The 16,830-nt window shown below is 37.3% G+C and overlaps 1 protein-coding gene across 1 annotated transcript in view; it reads left to right on the forward strand.

Annotated features, from left to right (window-relative positions):
* LOC126246832 (acireductone dioxygenase) overlaps positions 1–15,646 on the forward strand; it is a 49,683-nt gene extending 34,037 nt beyond the window's left edge. Inside the window, exons 3-5 of the mRNA XM_049948425.1 lie at positions 5,105–5,224; positions 11,919–12,098; positions 13,945–15,646. Of these exons, the coding sequence (XP_049804382.1) occupies positions 5,105–5,224; positions 11,919–12,098; positions 13,945–14,094 (450 nt within the window). The 3' untranslated portion in view covers positions 14,095–15,646. The remainder of the gene's footprint in view (positions 1–5,104; positions 5,225–11,918; positions 12,099–13,944) is intronic.
* Positions 15,647–16,830: the final 1,184 nt, after the last annotated feature.

Below are 16,830 nucleotides of genomic sequence, written 5' to 3' on the forward strand. Positions count from 1 at the left end.
GGGCCTCTGGCTGTTCCCTGGATGGTGCACCTCACCAATTGTTCCTTTCCCCCCTTTTCTTCTTCCTTGTTCCTTTCTCTTGGCTTTGTTGACTTTTGGTAGATCTTGGGGTCTTCTTTCTTTGAGTTTCATGCACTAGACCTGTTCCAGGTAGCAGAGACTGATGGCCTGTTATTATTTTGGTCCTTTTAATCATGAAACCAACCTAATGTTTTGACTTGGCCACTTACAGTAGTGCATTACTCACCACTGCCTTGTAGGTACATTCCTTATATTGCATACACATCTGCTCATACAGAAAGCTGGCCTTACCTTTTCCATCCTCTCTAGTTCAGCCTCAATACTCTTGTTTCTTCACCTTTTGCCCATTGTTTTTGAGGATTCTCCAATCCTCATTGCTATTAAATACTTGTCATCTTATATGTGATCCTCACTCCCACCCTTCTGGCTAATTTGCGTAGGTTACCGAGTTATGTCCTTGTGCAGTGTTATGTTGAACAAAATTGGTAATAACCCATGACATTTTCGATCTGTAGTGAATGTGCACTGATATGAAACTTCGTGGCAGATTAAAACTGTGTGCAGTAGCAAGACTTGAACTCAGGGCCTTTGCCTTTCATGGGCAAGTGCTCTACCGACTGATCTATCCAAGCATGACTCATGGCCTGTCCATACAGCTTTACTTCCAGCAATACCTCATCTCCTACCTTCCAAACTTCACAGAAGTTCTCCTTTGCTGGAGGATAGGTTGTGAGTTGTGCTTGGGTAGCTTAGTCCATTGAGCATTTGCCCACAAAAGGCACAGTCTCACGTTCACATTTCAGTCCTGCACACAATTTTAATCTACCAGGAAGTTTCATATCACCGCACTGTGAAATCTGGATGATAGGAGATGAGGTAGTGGCAGAAGTAAAGCTGTGAGGATGGGTCATGAATCGGGCTTGGGTAGCTCAGTCCATAGTGCACCTGGCTGCGAAAGGCAAGGGCCCCAACTTCGAGTCTTAGTCCTGCACATAGTTTTAATCTGCCAGGAAGTTTCATCCCTCTACCTGTTGACACAGGTCTTGATCTCAAACTTTTTCTGATAGTACCCTTCTGAATCTCACCCTTGCCTTCGTGACTGTCAGAATTTCCATTGTTAGTTCTCGTGTAGTGCCATCTTGTCCTCTGTTCTCCAATATCCTTCCAAGAGTCCATCTGTCAGTGGAATCCTATGCCTTCATGAAGTCCATGAAGGTTACTACCATCTTTTTGTTCTTTAAAGTCATATGTTCCACCAGTCGTTTCAGTATAAATATGCTCTGTGCATCCTCCTCCTTTTCTAAATCCCACTTGATAGTTTCCAGCTGCAGTTTCCATCTGTTTTTCTGATCTTTTCAAGAAGAATTGTGACAGTGATATTCCTCCGTAGTTGTTTGCATCCCTCTTGCACCCTTCTTACCTACTGGCACTATGATCACATTCTTCCCTCCTTCTGGTAACATTTGTCTGCAAATTTGGCAGGTAACCTTGGTCATGTTGTCTATCACTTTGTCGCCTCCCCACTTTACCACCTTGGCTGATATCCTGTCTTCTCCAGTTGCATTTTTATTCTTTAGATCAGTTTTGGCCTTTTTGACATCATTCCTGGTTGGAAGGCGTGGCTCTCTTCTGTGCCCATCCTCTGTTCCTATTTGGCTTCAGGTGGTTCACAATTCAGCAGTTCATGAAAGTACTCTGCAAGTATTCTACACTTACCTTCACTCTTAACAGTCAGTTTCTTTTCCTTCTCTCTAATAAACAGTTCTTTGCCCCTGTAGCCAGTCGGACTCATTTTGCCTTTCCCAAAAACGGGTATACTGTTGGTTTTCCTAAAGTTGTTCTCAGTCTCATCCAGTTCCTGCTTCATCCTTTGTCTTCTGGTTCATCTTATTGTTCTGGCCACTTTCTTTATTGTTCTGAGGAATACCTCCAATTGTTCATGGTCCTTCTCATTACTCCTGTCAATCCAGGAGGCTTTCATGCTGTTCTCTGCCACTTCCTGACAATTCTTATCTCACTGCCAGTACTCGTTTTTCTTTTTTTCCTTTCCCTATAGTTCTGCCTACTTTCCAATGTTCAGCTTCATGTCGACCCATTCACTGTATGTTTCAACTCCTTTCTCGTATGCGGCTTGATTGCATTTTAATTTGTCTGTGTTTGTTTTCATGTTTCCAGTTGCTATATTCATCTGTGGCCTGTTTGGAATCTGATGGCACTTGACTTCTCTAAGATAGTGATGTGATTCTAATCTTGTATTCTTCCTGATCTCTATGATCAGACTGAATGCTATATGGTCTGTCTGGAAGACGGGTGCATGGATTGCTCATATCTTTCTTACCCAGTTTGGCCCTGAAGTGTATTGTCATCATCTTATTTTGTGTTCTCGACACAGTTCAGTTAACCTTTCTTCATATTTGTTTGTCCTGTTATGTACTGAGTGTTCATGTACTATTTCCGTATATTGATTCTCCCTTCCAGTCTGTATATAATAATCACTTACAAATATCTTGACTTGTCTATGTGGTATGCTTTTCAGTGCATCATCTAGCTCCTCCTATTACTCTCTTTTCTTTGCTGTTCTTGTCATTAGTAGGTACATTTTCATTTACTATTCTATACATATGTTCCCTGTTCATATTGTCAGCATTGATATTCTCTCTATTCTACACTACATTTCAGTTCCGCCGTTGCTGTATCTATGAACCCTGTACCAAGGCATATGGATGTGTCTTCCCTTTCCGTTCTAGGAGAGGGGCCGGAGGAACGGACAGAAAGGAGGGCAGTGGAGGTTGAACAGTAAGAGGAGGGTAGAGGAGATGGACAGAGGGAGGAGGAGGAGGAGGAGGACATGGACGTGGACATGAACAGAGAGGCGAGGAACACATGGGCAGGTGGGGGGGGGGGGGGAGGAGATGGACAGTGGAAGGGGCAGGTGGAGATATAGTGTGGTGGTGGAGGACATGGCAGAGAGGGGGTGAAGGAGGAGGTAGACAGAGCAGTGGGGAGGTAGGAGATGGATGAGTAGAAGATTGGAATAAATACATACTCAGGCAGCACTGCATGTTTTTCAGCAGCATCCTTCTAAACCACTGGACCAATTTCAGCCAAACTTGTTACACCTGTCTGTTACTGTCAAGAAACAGTCACCATGGGCATTTACCTATCATAGATCAGGAGACATGACATCGTAAACTCTGAGATGCATGAAAAAATGCCACACCATGCATGAGTTTTATTACATCTGTTATTTGCTACTAAAACACTCCTACAGTCTAGTCAACTTAACGAAATTCTGAACACTGGGCAGAACTTTTGGCAGCTTTCAATTGCTCAGTGCAAACCACTGTAGGTGAAAACAATAGTCATCTATAGAGCTATGATGAGGTGTTGCCATAGGCGTTTACAGAATCGTGTTGTAGACAGGTGAAGCAGCTGCACCCAATATACAGTAACTGTCTGAGATACTGCACTTATACATTGTACATTATGTATATTTCTCTGTACAGCTGTATCATAATTTTAAAGGCATTTTCACAAATACATGGAAATTAATTTTTTCCAATAATAACTACAAATGCATTTCATTTTTTGTTTTTGTATGATTGCAGTTTAGGTGGATGGGATATGAGGTTTCATGTAATAGGGTCATTTTGGTGAGTGTCAGAATTCCTGCTGTGCCACAGACCTTCCAACCATTGATACCTGTATGGTGTTTACAGTGAGCAGGAGTTTACTGTTGATTTGTGCAATTTTAAAATTTGTGTCAAAGTTAATGATCCCACAAAGTGGAAGCTTCGTAGTGTAACATAGTTTGTGAATGTAAAGAAGTCCACCCTATCGAAATTTATGTTTATGGAAATTTGATTGTCAGATCCTTCAGCGACTATTCCATGCCATTGAAAATGAGTGATGTCAATTGTCATCCACGGGCATTGCCCATCTTTACAATATGCTCATCCAAATTCTGCTACATTGAAGGAAAATTTGCTTTGGCAGTTAAAGGGGAATATTTTTGGACCTAATTGTCACCAAGTGATTAGCATCTTTCTTCCAAAATTGAAGTACTTTTTGGGTGGAAAGCACACTGGGAATGACAACGAACTGAAAAAGGATGTTAGTGACTGGTTCAGTAACTTTGCAGTAACTGAGTATGTAGAAGGCATAGGAAAGCTCATGGAGAGAGCTACAACAAATGTATAAATTTATATTTAGATTAAAGTTCAGTCTTGATCACGTTATGTCTGTTTTAATGAGTAACCGGTTTCGGTTTTTTCTATAAAACCATCATCAGACCCATTGGCTCCTTTGGGTTGGTAGGTGGAGCTCTCCTTGCTGCTGTGCAGTCAACATCAGTTATTTTTTTATTTTATTGAATTAAAATATCTGTAGAAACAAACATTCTTTACTTTTAGAATGACCTTCATAAAGTGATCTACAACAAATAAATGTAATAGTGATTTAATGTCCCAGAGAATTTAAACACAAAGTTTGTAGCGTTTGTATGGGTCCGCTTTGAACAAACATTTCAGTCTTCATGTCGGCACTCTGTCAGATCCTTTTTGATAACAGAGTTTCTCTTCCTTTTTTTATCCATATATAATATTTTATCTTTATGCCATTCCTCCCGCATTGAGTATCTTTGACTCCTTTTTTTTTTTTTTTTTTTTTTTTTTTTTTTCTTCCCCCATGCCACAGTGTTAATCAACGAGAGGAAATTAATCACTTTCACCTTCTGCTTTCTAGAAGACTGTCTGTGTGCTTAATCAGCACTGTGTGGGATTTTATGCTGTCTTCTCATCAACAATATCTTTGCTTGTTCTTTAGTGCTATATTTCACATGTTTCTGTGGCAGCTAATTTGGTTCATAATGCAAGAAACAGAATGAGACAATAGTCTGGAGAAATCTGATTTGTTAACTTGTTTCTTCTGTGCCCCATACTGCATTTTTTGCTATTTTATTGTCACACATTTTCATTTCTTTAACTCACATATAATTTGCAGTCAGTGTGTTACGTGTTTTATTACGATTGTTATAATGTAATGTGCATAAACAAAATTAATATTAGCTTTATCATTATTTCAGTTGAATCCAAAAACATTTATAGAAGATGGAGAACTTGAAAAAATCAAGAAAGAGCGTGGATACACATATGAAGATGAAATCACTTGTTCAAAGAACTGTTTACCAAACTATGAAGAAAAGGTAGTAAGATAGTTTTCAATTCTACTGAAATAATTGTTAATTAATGTATTTATCTTAAAAGTTAAGAACTTAATTGAAGTTGGATATATACAACACTTTTTTACAATTCTGATACACTACTATAAAGAGAGACAAGTATGAGAGACAGGAAAGAATAAAAAGCTGGAGGAATACTCACTGACTGCAAAGCTACATCTATGTATCTACATATATACTCTGCTAGCCACCAAGCGGTGTGTGGCAGAATGTTCCACTCACGGATCGCACGAGGGAAAAACAACTGCCTGAACGCCTCAGTACAATCTCTAATTTACCTTATCTTTGAATGGTGATCATTGCACGTTATGAAAGTTGATGGTAATAATATATGCTCTACATCCTCAGCGAAGATCAGATTTTGGAATTTAGTGAGCAGTCCTTTCTGTTTAGCACATCGTCTATCTGCAAGTGTGTCCCACTTCAAACTGTCTATGAGATTTGTAATGCTCTCACGATGGCTAAATGTACCAGTCACGAATCTTGCTGCTCTTCTTTGGATCTTCTTAATCTCTTGAATCAGACCCAACTGGTAAGGGTCCCATACAGATGAACAAAACTCCAAGTCTTGTTGACTGCCCTGGGACACGCCTGATGTTATGCTTGTTTCTGCTGAAGTCTCCCAATTCAGGATTACATATTGCTCTCTGTCTATTAGAAAACTTTCTATCCAACCGCATATGTCATCGGATAGATGGTAAGCATGCACTTTTTGGAAGAAGCGGCAGTGCGGAACTGAGTCGAATGCATTTCAAAAGTTGAGGAATATGGCATCAACCTGGGAGCCGGTATCTAGAGCCTGTTGTATATCACGCACAAAGAGTGCCAGCTATGTCTTGCGTGACCGCTGTTTCCTGGTTTCTGCAGGTGAGCTTCTCAGAGTATAGAAAGTTCATTATGTCTGAACACAAAATATGTTCCATGATTCTACAACAAATCAATGTCAGCGAAATTGTCCGGTAATTATGTGCATCCAATTTTCTACCCTTTTTATAGATTGCTATGACCTGGGCCTTCTTCCTGATACGTGGAACTTTCCGCTGTTCTAATGATCTCTGATAGATGATGGATAAGAATGATGCTGTATTTGTAGCATAGTCAACATAAAATCTTACGGGGATACGATCTGAGCCAGATGCCTTCCTGGCGTCTTAAGTGTCTTAACTGTTTTAAAATCCCAGATACACTAAACATTATGTCAGCCTTCCTTGCAATTGTTTGATAATTGGAAAAGAGAATGGTGCTGCAGTCGTCTACCGTAAATGAGTTTTTGATATCTAGGTTTAGAATTTCAGCCTTCTGTTTATCATCATCCGTTATATTACCTGTACTGACAGCAAGAGAAGGTAATGAATTATTTGTAGCGTTCATAGATTTTACGTACGGCCAAAATTTTTTGGGATTATTTTTAGAATCTCCAGATGAAATATTGTTTTCAAATTCATTGACAGCTGCTTTCATTTCACATCATTTCTGTTTGTCAGTGGGGCAGTGACTGCGTTTAAAATTATCTGCTTTCTCAGCAACTTCCTAATATGTTTGTTGAAGCAAGGTGGATCCTTTCCCTCCTCTATACTTTTGCTAGGCACATATTTCTCTCATGTGGTGGACAATGCCTTTAAATTCCGACCAAAGATGCTCAATATCTTTGTGTCCTGCAGTGAATGCTTGGAGCTGACGATGAAGATATTCATTAATGACACTTCTGTTTCCTTTCTCAAACAAGAAAACTCTATGCACTGTCTGAATAGATGTAGATGTTACGGTCATTGTAGCACCTACTCATATTCTCCTCCACACATGCCCTGATTGCAGTTATTTCGGCTTGGAATACAGAGGCCAGTTTCCCTAGAGAGATGCTGCTCTCCAGTCTTGGCTGAACCCCGTACAACCGTGCCCCAATGCCCTGATCTGTTTTTGACCCATCGGTGAACCAAATGATGTCCCCCGTACGGTGTTGAACTGTTTTCTCCCATTGCCACACGATAGAAATTTTGGAGTATTCAAAAAGAAAAGAAAAAATTGTGATAGAGTTTATACCCTAAAAGCAAACAGTAGAAAAAATGTGGAAGTACATGTTGCAGAGTATAATGAAATAATTGATTTTGATACATGTTGTGTCGAGGGAAACTGAAGGGTTCCCAAGAGATAAAAGCAGGCATTCTCCCTTAAAATTCAAGTACTGCAACAATTGGAGAGGTTGAAGCATCTGTTTACATCAACTCTCCTGTTACACATATTATTTCTGGGAAAGTCAAGGTCACTGCCTTATCTTACCATACCATGTGACAAGGTATACAAGGACAAAGTTCCCATAAACTTCAAAAAGATACAGGACATTTGAAAGTCAGTGAAATATGTTCTTCAAGACGCGATGGAATCTTACGAGAACATTCTAAAATGGCCATTAATGAGTACTCTGAGTGAATCTTTTCATCCCTAATAAGTCCTGTGTGTTTGTTTGTTTGTTCATGAATTTAAATTATATTCAGTCATAGTAATAATGTAGTATGTAACTAACATTACTGTTGTCCATTAATATGTATTCAATAAACGTATGTGATTAATATTCCATATTAAATTTATTAATCAATACAGGTCATGAATTTACTAGTAACCACAGGGCTGAAAAGCATTAAGTCCATTTTTGAAAAACAGAAATAAATGCGGTTAAACGTTCAAATTGTATTTTCATTAACAAAAATTAGATTCTAAGAAATTATTTAATAGATAACACTAGTTAACAAATTTAAACTTTTTTCTGCATTTGGTTTGTAAATGGGTAGATTTACCTCATTTTGAAGTGCTGAATACACTGGTAAAATCAGTTTTTCTCTATGACATCACATTTCCTAGATACAAAGCAGAATAAAAAATGGTAACAGCAAAAATTGACACAATTAAGTCAAACAAAAATACACGTTCAGAATGTTTGAAATCAATACTGTTTTGCATGTAATGTCAGTGTTGAGCTATGTAATTAATGACATTGTGTTTCAGTTAATGGTACACTGTGATGCATATTTGAATAGGTCTTTAGGAGAAGAAATGAATTACTGAATAAAAAATGCAGGGTGCCATTTAAAAAAGTCATACTGCTGTTCATATCTTTGTAAAAAACAAAGCTACAATAAAGGCAATCATGCTGATTGATGTCCCCCTGATGGCTGAAGAACATTTGCTTGAAACATTTTGTAATTTGCTTCTGGACAAACAGTTATTTAGAGTACTCAAGATAAATGGGACACCCTTTATATGGGCATGATGCCAATAAAAGGTCCAAATTAGTTCAGAATATATTTCCCCCTTTAATCGTCTTTGGTTTTTGAAAAATGCAATGATGGAGCTCTTCTTTTGTTTGCTGTTTCACCACTCTCCCTAACAAAACCCCAGCAGTAGTCATCCATCTTCAAAGGGTTCCAATAGCCTTGGTAACGGTGTTCCGTGGTAAGAATGTCTTGGTGAAAGCGTTCACCATGCTAATCGCTTACAGCTCCCAAATTTTCCGGGAAGAAATCAAGGTGAAAATGTAAAAAGTGAATTTTAAGTGACATTCTACACCCCATGTTCTTATAGTTGTCCAACAGATCATTCACAATGGTAACATAGTTTTTGTCTTTTCTGTTACCCAAAAAGCCCTTCACAATTGCTTTAAATGAAGACCAAGCAGCTAATTGGATATCTGTGAGTTTGATATCGAAGGTTGGATCTTTCAGCAATTTTCTTATTTCTGGTCCAACAAATATATCCTCTTTTAGCATTGCCTTGCTTAATTTGGTAAACTTTTCTTTTAAGTGATTGAAGGCCTCACCTTCTTTATCCAGAGCTTTTACAAAGTTCTTGATAAAGCCCAACTTGATATGAAGGGGAGGCAAAATGATTTTATCAGGCTCAACCAATTGTTCACCAATTGTTCAACAAATTGTTCACATTTACATTTCCAGGAACACATGACTTCTTTACAGGCCATTCCTTGACTGTATAGTGGTTCTTGGTGTAATGGCTGTTCCAAAGGCACAAAAAGCAGCAGTGTTTCGTGGATGCAGCCTGTAAACCTGTAAGGAGTACAACAACTTTTAAATCACAGCAAAGGCGCCATTCGTGATCCTTATATTTAATTGCCTCTAGCAGCAAAGCCATGGTTTCATAAGTTTCTTTCACGTCTACTGCCTAAGCAAGCCAAAGGTACCAATGGAAATGGATTGCCATTATGCAGTAGTACTGCTTTCAAGCTGATGTTATTGGAGTCAATAAATAGACGCCACTCCTGTGGATTACGTTATACACCTAGCCACATCGTTAGACCATTGAAATCTCTACAAACACACACTGAATTCTGCATTTCGAAATACTGAGTGAAAGAAGCACCTCCTGATCTGAAACAGGAAATTTTTGTCCCTGGAGCTAGAAGGTTCCATTGTTGCAGTCTCGACCCCAAGAGTTAAGCTAGCTGTTTCGAAAGTTGTAGATTGTGAACCAAATTGTTCAATTCCTTTTGATTTAAGAGCTGAGGCAAAGTGTCATGATATTGAGTGAGGGCAGTACTCTTCTATATGCTCAATGATTTCTGATTCACTTGACATGGTGTCTGGTTCCGTGGGTTTCAAGTTACAGACAGGAGCATGGGACACAGGCAAATGCACTGAAGATACATTTGCATACTTTATTTTATGTCTAGTTGTGCTTGAATGTCCCAAAATATTTGTAAGACAGAAATAACAGTCTGAATAATGGTCTTTAGGCTCACACCACACCATCAGATGGCATGGCTCAGTGTTTTCCTTTCAGCCACTCATCGGAGGGAATGGCTCAGTGTTTTCCTTTCAGCCACTCGGTTAAGGTTGTAGTACAGGTTATGCAGGGAATATGAGGTGCAAAATTTTTATCTTGATCACCAACAGGACAATCAAATTACAATTTATATGCCTTCTTAAACAAATCAGTGATTGGTTTTCTTTGAGCTTTTGGAGTGAATTTCCGACACACATAACAAAAGTTGTTGGGGTGGTTTAGGCAGCAACAAGCTTTACTAGTTGCCATTTTTCTTAGTGTAAGTTTTAAACACTAAAAGTTTGCACTGTCTTTCACAGGAAATACTCACTGAGGATCTCTCTCTCACCACTAGATTACCACACCAACCTTTTACAGACGATTTGTAGATCTTCTAGCTCTCCTCTGCAAATCAAAAATAAGCAATTAAACATCAAAACAAAAGAACAGCAAAAAGCAAAATACTGAATACGAAAAATAGAAAACCTTTAAGAACTCAAAAATGGTGCTTGCTAGACCATTTTGAAAGGTATATTCGGATTCTACACACCAAAATACGTATTAGTGTATTAGTTGATGTATCACATCCCAGATGCAAAATGGCTGTTGACTAGTGTAATAGGGGTTATAATCAATATTTATTTTGTTTAGTTACATCTACACAGTTTTTTCCTTCTCCTGTTAAGTTGCAAAAATGGATTTAATGCCTTTCAGCTCTGACCGATTCAATTGATAGAGGAAAAAGAGAAGATTCAAAGAAGAGCAGTGTGTTTCTTTGCAGGGAGGTGTTCTGCATCATGGTGTGGTGTGGTTTACTATTAAAAGTTCAAAGAGCATATGTTCCTAGAAGAATCAAGCAACATGGTGTTGCATCCTATGTATATCTTCCAAAAAGATCATGTAGGTAAAATTAGAGAGATTATAATCCACATGGAGACTACCAGAAATCTCTATTATTATTAACTATTCATGACTGAAACAGGAAAAGGGGGAAATGACAGTGATACATACCACACACTGTAAGGTGGTTTGGGAAGTAGAGATGTGTTATATTTAGTTTTGTTGTAACACATTGCAAGTAAAAATATGCCCAGTAGTAGGCATATCATATCTGAAATTGTCAGCCCATACAGTAAAATCAAATTAATAGTGAATGTTGTTAAGACAGAGTGAAAGTAGCCATGGAAAATGACAGTATTGATTTAAAAAAACCCTGCAAAAAGGATTTTGCCATGTTTGCAAATGTCTTACTCAGTTTATACTTACAAATGTGGTATCAGAGGGAACAGCGATCTAGGGTGTCCTTTACTGAATCTAGTTTTGAGGTACAGTGGATTGAAAAATGCAAGTGTAAAAATCTTCTTATAGTCTAACAGCAGAAATGAAATGTCTGACAGGTAATGCAAATCCTATTTCATCTTGATTTCTAGTAAAAGCTAGTCTTTTATACATTCAGCTGTTATTGATTCCTGGAGACCATGTGATGATATGATAATCTTTTGTTTTCACAGACTTCACTAGACACTATCAGTTGTTTATATTAACTAATTTTTTAAAAATTGTTTTCTATGTTGCATTTATTAAAATGTGGAAATGAAACAGATTCATTCTATTTTTCTATTAAATTGTTAGAAGTTATTTACACTGTAGTTTTCAGCAGAAGGAAAATGTAAGAAAATATGTGAAAAGAAATGATAAGTGCTTTTTGCTTAGGATTGGTTGTGGTAAGTGTAATATGAAACACAATTTTAAATTTTGGCTTGTTACTTGTACACACTGCATTACTGTAGCCCTTTTTAATTGTTTCCTCCAGGATGCCTTGTCCTGGATGTTAATTCCTTATTTGAGTAGGGAAAGTACTCTGTTAAGCTTATATATTTTGTTCCAGCTGAAGAGCTTTTTCACTGAACACCTGCATACAGAAGAAGAAATAAGATTCGTGCTCGAAGGTTCAGGATACTTTGATGTACGAAATGGAAATGATGAGTGGATTCGTATTGAAGTTTTACCTGGTGATATGATCATAATTCCTAGTGGAATATACCATCGATTCACACTTGATACAAAGGTTTGTATAAATATTATAAAGCTTTCCCTATCCAAAAAAGCACACTAACTAGTAAGCTGACATAGTTACAATTGAAACTTGCAGGGGGTGTTCACTGTGTTAGCATATGCCAGCTTTCTGCATGCTGTCATTCATTGTTCAGTTAGATAATATATCACTGTAAAGATGTGATTCCATTAAGGCAACTAAGACAATTCTGTCCTTGTGACTGTCAAATGGGACTGCTTTGATGTAACTGACTGCAGGAGCTGGAGGCATCAAGAACTCAGCAATTGAGTCAAGTTACAGAGGCCAACATGAGATGGAGTTGTCACTGTAGTTCATCTTATTTGATTGTCTTGTGGTTTTGTAGCTGAAGCAGTATCAGTACTTCAGTTTCTTTATAAAACTGATGATTGCAGCTGTGGCCATGTAGTCTTGGAACATGTCAACAAGAAGCCACACTCAGTGTCTGTGACCATATTGCACTGTCATTTCAGTAAGTAGTCAGTATGATGGCTTGGTGAAAGTAATGCCTCCAAATTTTTAATGTAAAAACTGTTATAGTTTTGTAGGTAAAGCAGATGTTATTGAATTCTGCATCTTTATTCTTCATGTCTACAGATTTATTTCTCAACGTAGTCATCCTAGCAATAAACATATTTCTCCCAGCAAGAGACCAGTTTGTTGATACTATCACTGGTGAATATTTGACTTTGTTGGTAGAAGCACCACCTCAGCTGACTTTGTTGGTAGAAGCACCACCTCAGCTCTGCTTGCACTGCTTCATCACTAACGAAGTGAAGTCATCAAAGGTGTTCTTTAAGTATTGGAAACAGGTGAAAATCAGAGGACCCAAGTTGGTACTGTGTGACAGATGATCAATGATAGTGAACCCAAGGCGTTGGATTGTTGTAGATGTCGCTTGTGTGTGGTATGGCATTGCCATGCTGAAGGAGAATGTGCTCCATCTGTGGACAAACTCTTTTAATTTGAAACTCGATTACAGCGTGCTGTTTCTCAAGCACCAACATACTTTAGATACGTGCAACCATGTTACACACTAGAGTCTGGAATTCTGCAGTGGCAGAGGGCAGCATATATGTAGATATGAAGAAAAAAGATTTTAATGTTAATGTTTGTGTTATTTAAATAGCTTTTAAGAGTTTTCACATAGATTCGGAACCATTACTTCCATACATGTCTTACAAAGGCTGCCACCCCATGGCATGTATGTTGTTGATTTTAAGGCAGTGCCACCATGATTCTCATGGAGTGACTGAAAATTGTGTCATTCAAAGTTGAACACCCATCCCTAAATGTGTATCTCAAATCGTGCAGCTGTGGTCATCCTAGACATTGCATTGGAATCACAGCTTTAAGAAAGAATGAATATAGGTGACGAAAACACTTGGCTTCTTGTTACAGCAGGAGAATTTAGAAATTTTGTACTTCTCCTGTGGAACTCTTCTGTCACACTATTTTAAACAAGACAGTTTTCTGCAATATATTGCTTCCCTTCTGCATCATGGTTTAGAGGGACTAGCATATGGCAGCTGACCCAGCAATGCCCTTCAGCGCTAAAGTGAAGACTAAAATAATGTGGAATGAACCAGAAAAAACTGTATTAAGACCTTTTGTTTAATTGTCATAGATGTTTTGTGGCTTCAAAAAATTTTCATTTTGGGGCACTGTTATGAGTTTACTGATGTTCAATTTTAATTTATCCTTTCTGTCACTTTACTCTTATTTAGCCATCATCTTCCATTTGCCCCAAAATACTTAATAATCATGTTCCTTCTATATAAATTTTAGTTTAATAAATGTTGATTTGGTTACTATTAATTTGTTTCCACTTTTGTTACAGAATTTTATTCGTGCTAAAAGGTTCTTTATTGGAGTACCAGTGTGGACACCACACAACAGGCCAGCTGATGAGATGGATTGTCGAAAGCAGTATCTTAAACAATTAGAAGATGGGTTTGATGCAAGACAAAGAGGACTTGGTAGTTCATAAATTGTCTTGTATGTCAGATTTTAGTCTAAGGTTCAGTTTTATGGAAAATTTAAAAAATGGGAATATTGTATATCAGCATGTAAAGTTATAAAATGGGTCATAACTTTTTTTTCTATGGTGCTGGGAACAATTGTAATCAATTATGATATTATGTGGCAGGATATGGAAACTCTCATTTCTTGAATATGAAAAATAGCGTATCATAATATTGTTAATAAATCTATGCATTTCTTTGTTCTTGCTGACAGGAACTGTTGTCCTTCAGTCTAGAATCTATGTACATTTCTCAGCAGATATGGTACAGTGAATAAAAACCTATTGATCTTCATATACTGGCATTGATTCAAATAATATATTTTTTCCAGTATGCCAGTGTTTTTATTGCTCTTTTTTTTAATTTAAAATGTGTTTTGAGTTGCTGCTGTGTACAAAAATTACATTAATTTTGTCAAACTGTAGGTAACGGTTTCTCACATATTCAACAAACCAATTTTAATTTTAATCTGTTCAGTATTCCAAAATAATGTACTGCCTTTTTCACATTCATTTACATGATTTCAGTTCCATATATAGTTAATAATTTTTACTTTTTCAATAGGCTCTGAAGTCGTTTGAGATAAGTAGAGAAATTTCTAGATATAATTGCCAAAGTAAGATTGTTGAATATTTCTTTGTGATTTCCACAAAAGAAACTTTGTTTCATTTAGTAAAAAATTTGTTACACTTTTCGAATGTGTTATCTTAAAAGAATTATTATACAACCACAATGAGGCTGGTGGTCAAACAAGAAAGTGCTAATCAGGGAATATTTTAGCTTTGTGATTCAAGTCCTGCTATGTTTACGGCTGCCGCAAATCAGATAAATTCTTTGTGTGAGGTATATGTGGAACAACTGTGGTTTTGACTCATTAAGATTTAAATCTATGTTACTTTGGTAAATAACACACTTTGTCTGATTTGCAGAGAAAGTCCAGTTGCATTTAGAAATTATGTATGTGTCCAGTCTCCTTATTCAAGTTAACAGAAATACAGTGACTGCTGAATTATTAGAACAACTGAAGATGTAAACTGAATCATGAGAAAGGTTAAAAGAATGAATAAAAGTGAAGTTCTACAAAATTATTTTGAAAGTTCTTTCAGATGTCTCTAGTTAAATGAAATCACAATGTGTATGTCTTAAGTTTTAGAAGGATTTTCTATTTGACAGATGGAAAAAAGTAGAAATGTTAAAAATATAACCATAAAAGTCAGTTTATTTTAACTTTTTGTCCATAATCTGAATCACATATGAAAGGAGGGGGGGGGGGGGGGGTGACATAAATGAATATAGAATACATTTAACATAAACTTACATTGGAGAAGCAGTAATGTATCTGATATTATAAGGCTGTGACTAAAATGGTATTCTCATCAAAGAAGATCATTTTGTAAATAAAAATTAGTGAGATTTGTGGCTATTATTTTTTTAAGATTTTTCTGCATATGTGGCATATATATATTTCAGTATATTGTAATGTTGTTACTTTTAAATATATGGAAGTCCTCAAAACACTGTTTTTCTTTTTTCTTACCAATTTTTCCCCTGCTGAATTCCACTCTAGAGAACAAATTTTGTTGTTATTTTATGTGCAGTTACACATCTTATAATAATAAAAATTTACAAAAACTCTACTGCTAGCTTCCAATTCATCTCACTTTCCTCAAAGGTTCCAGAAGCACACACTGCTTCTGTGATAGTTCCATCTATTTCTGCCACCTGATAACCTCAAGTCATGTCATCTATGTTTTCCCGTACAGAATTTTGTCTAGGTTCTTCTGTACTCCCTATTCTTGCATTCAGTATACTGACAAGAAATTGGCTTATTTTCTTAATATTTGGTTTTATTTCTAACAACAAGTGTTCCAGACTGAATGAGGTTGCACATTGATAAGCCACTAGACCCACATTTTGTAGAATGGTGGATCAAATCCTTATTTGGTTTTCCAGATTAAGGTTGTCTGTGATATCCCTAAATCACTACGGCAAATGCCAGGATGGTTCCTTTAAATTGGGCATGGCATATATCTTTCCCATCCTGGTTTGTGCTCTGCCTCTAATGACCATATTGTCAACAGGACACTTTTTCTCCTTGCTCTTCTCCTTTTCTTCTAGTTCTCTTAGCTCTTTACCCTCTTCTTCACTTTCCATTCCTCCTGTATCCCTTCCTGTACTTCTCTTCATATTTTCCAACAACATTTGCATAATTTGGATCATATACTGGATACTTAAATGGCTTTCTGCAATTTTGCTTGTCTCACACTCCCCAAAAGCTACTAAAATCAAAACATACAAATATCTCCCAGCTACCTACTGAAACTTTTCTCCTGTGGACAGTAGAATCTTGACACACATTCCAGCAACCCAAAACCTAAGGAAAGAAGCCTAAGCACATGCCCAAACATGACTGTGTACACAAAAACTGCATCACTGTAGACTGTCAAATTTATCTTGCAAGGTTTCCTTTCCTGTGAAGTTTACAGTTGATACTTCCGGATGATGGAGATGAAGTTCTGTGCTGTGGTTCCAAGCCTTACCAGGTTGCCAAAGTGAAAAGTTCCCTGACTTGCCCTCCATGATACTAGGGCATTGTGTGATATCTTATTCACAGCTGCAACCAGAATTTACACTCTCATAGGCATATGTGTCTCCTGAGACATATTGCACTACAGATTTGTGAGAAAATGTTTATAGATGGA

This window comes from Schistocerca nitens, chromosome 1 (genome assembly GCF_023898315.1).
Source record: "Schistocerca nitens isolate TAMUIC-IGC-003100 chromosome 1, iqSchNite1.1, whole genome shotgun sequence".
Lineage (NCBI taxonomy): Eukaryota > Metazoa > Arthropoda > Insecta > Orthoptera > Acrididae > Schistocerca > Schistocerca nitens.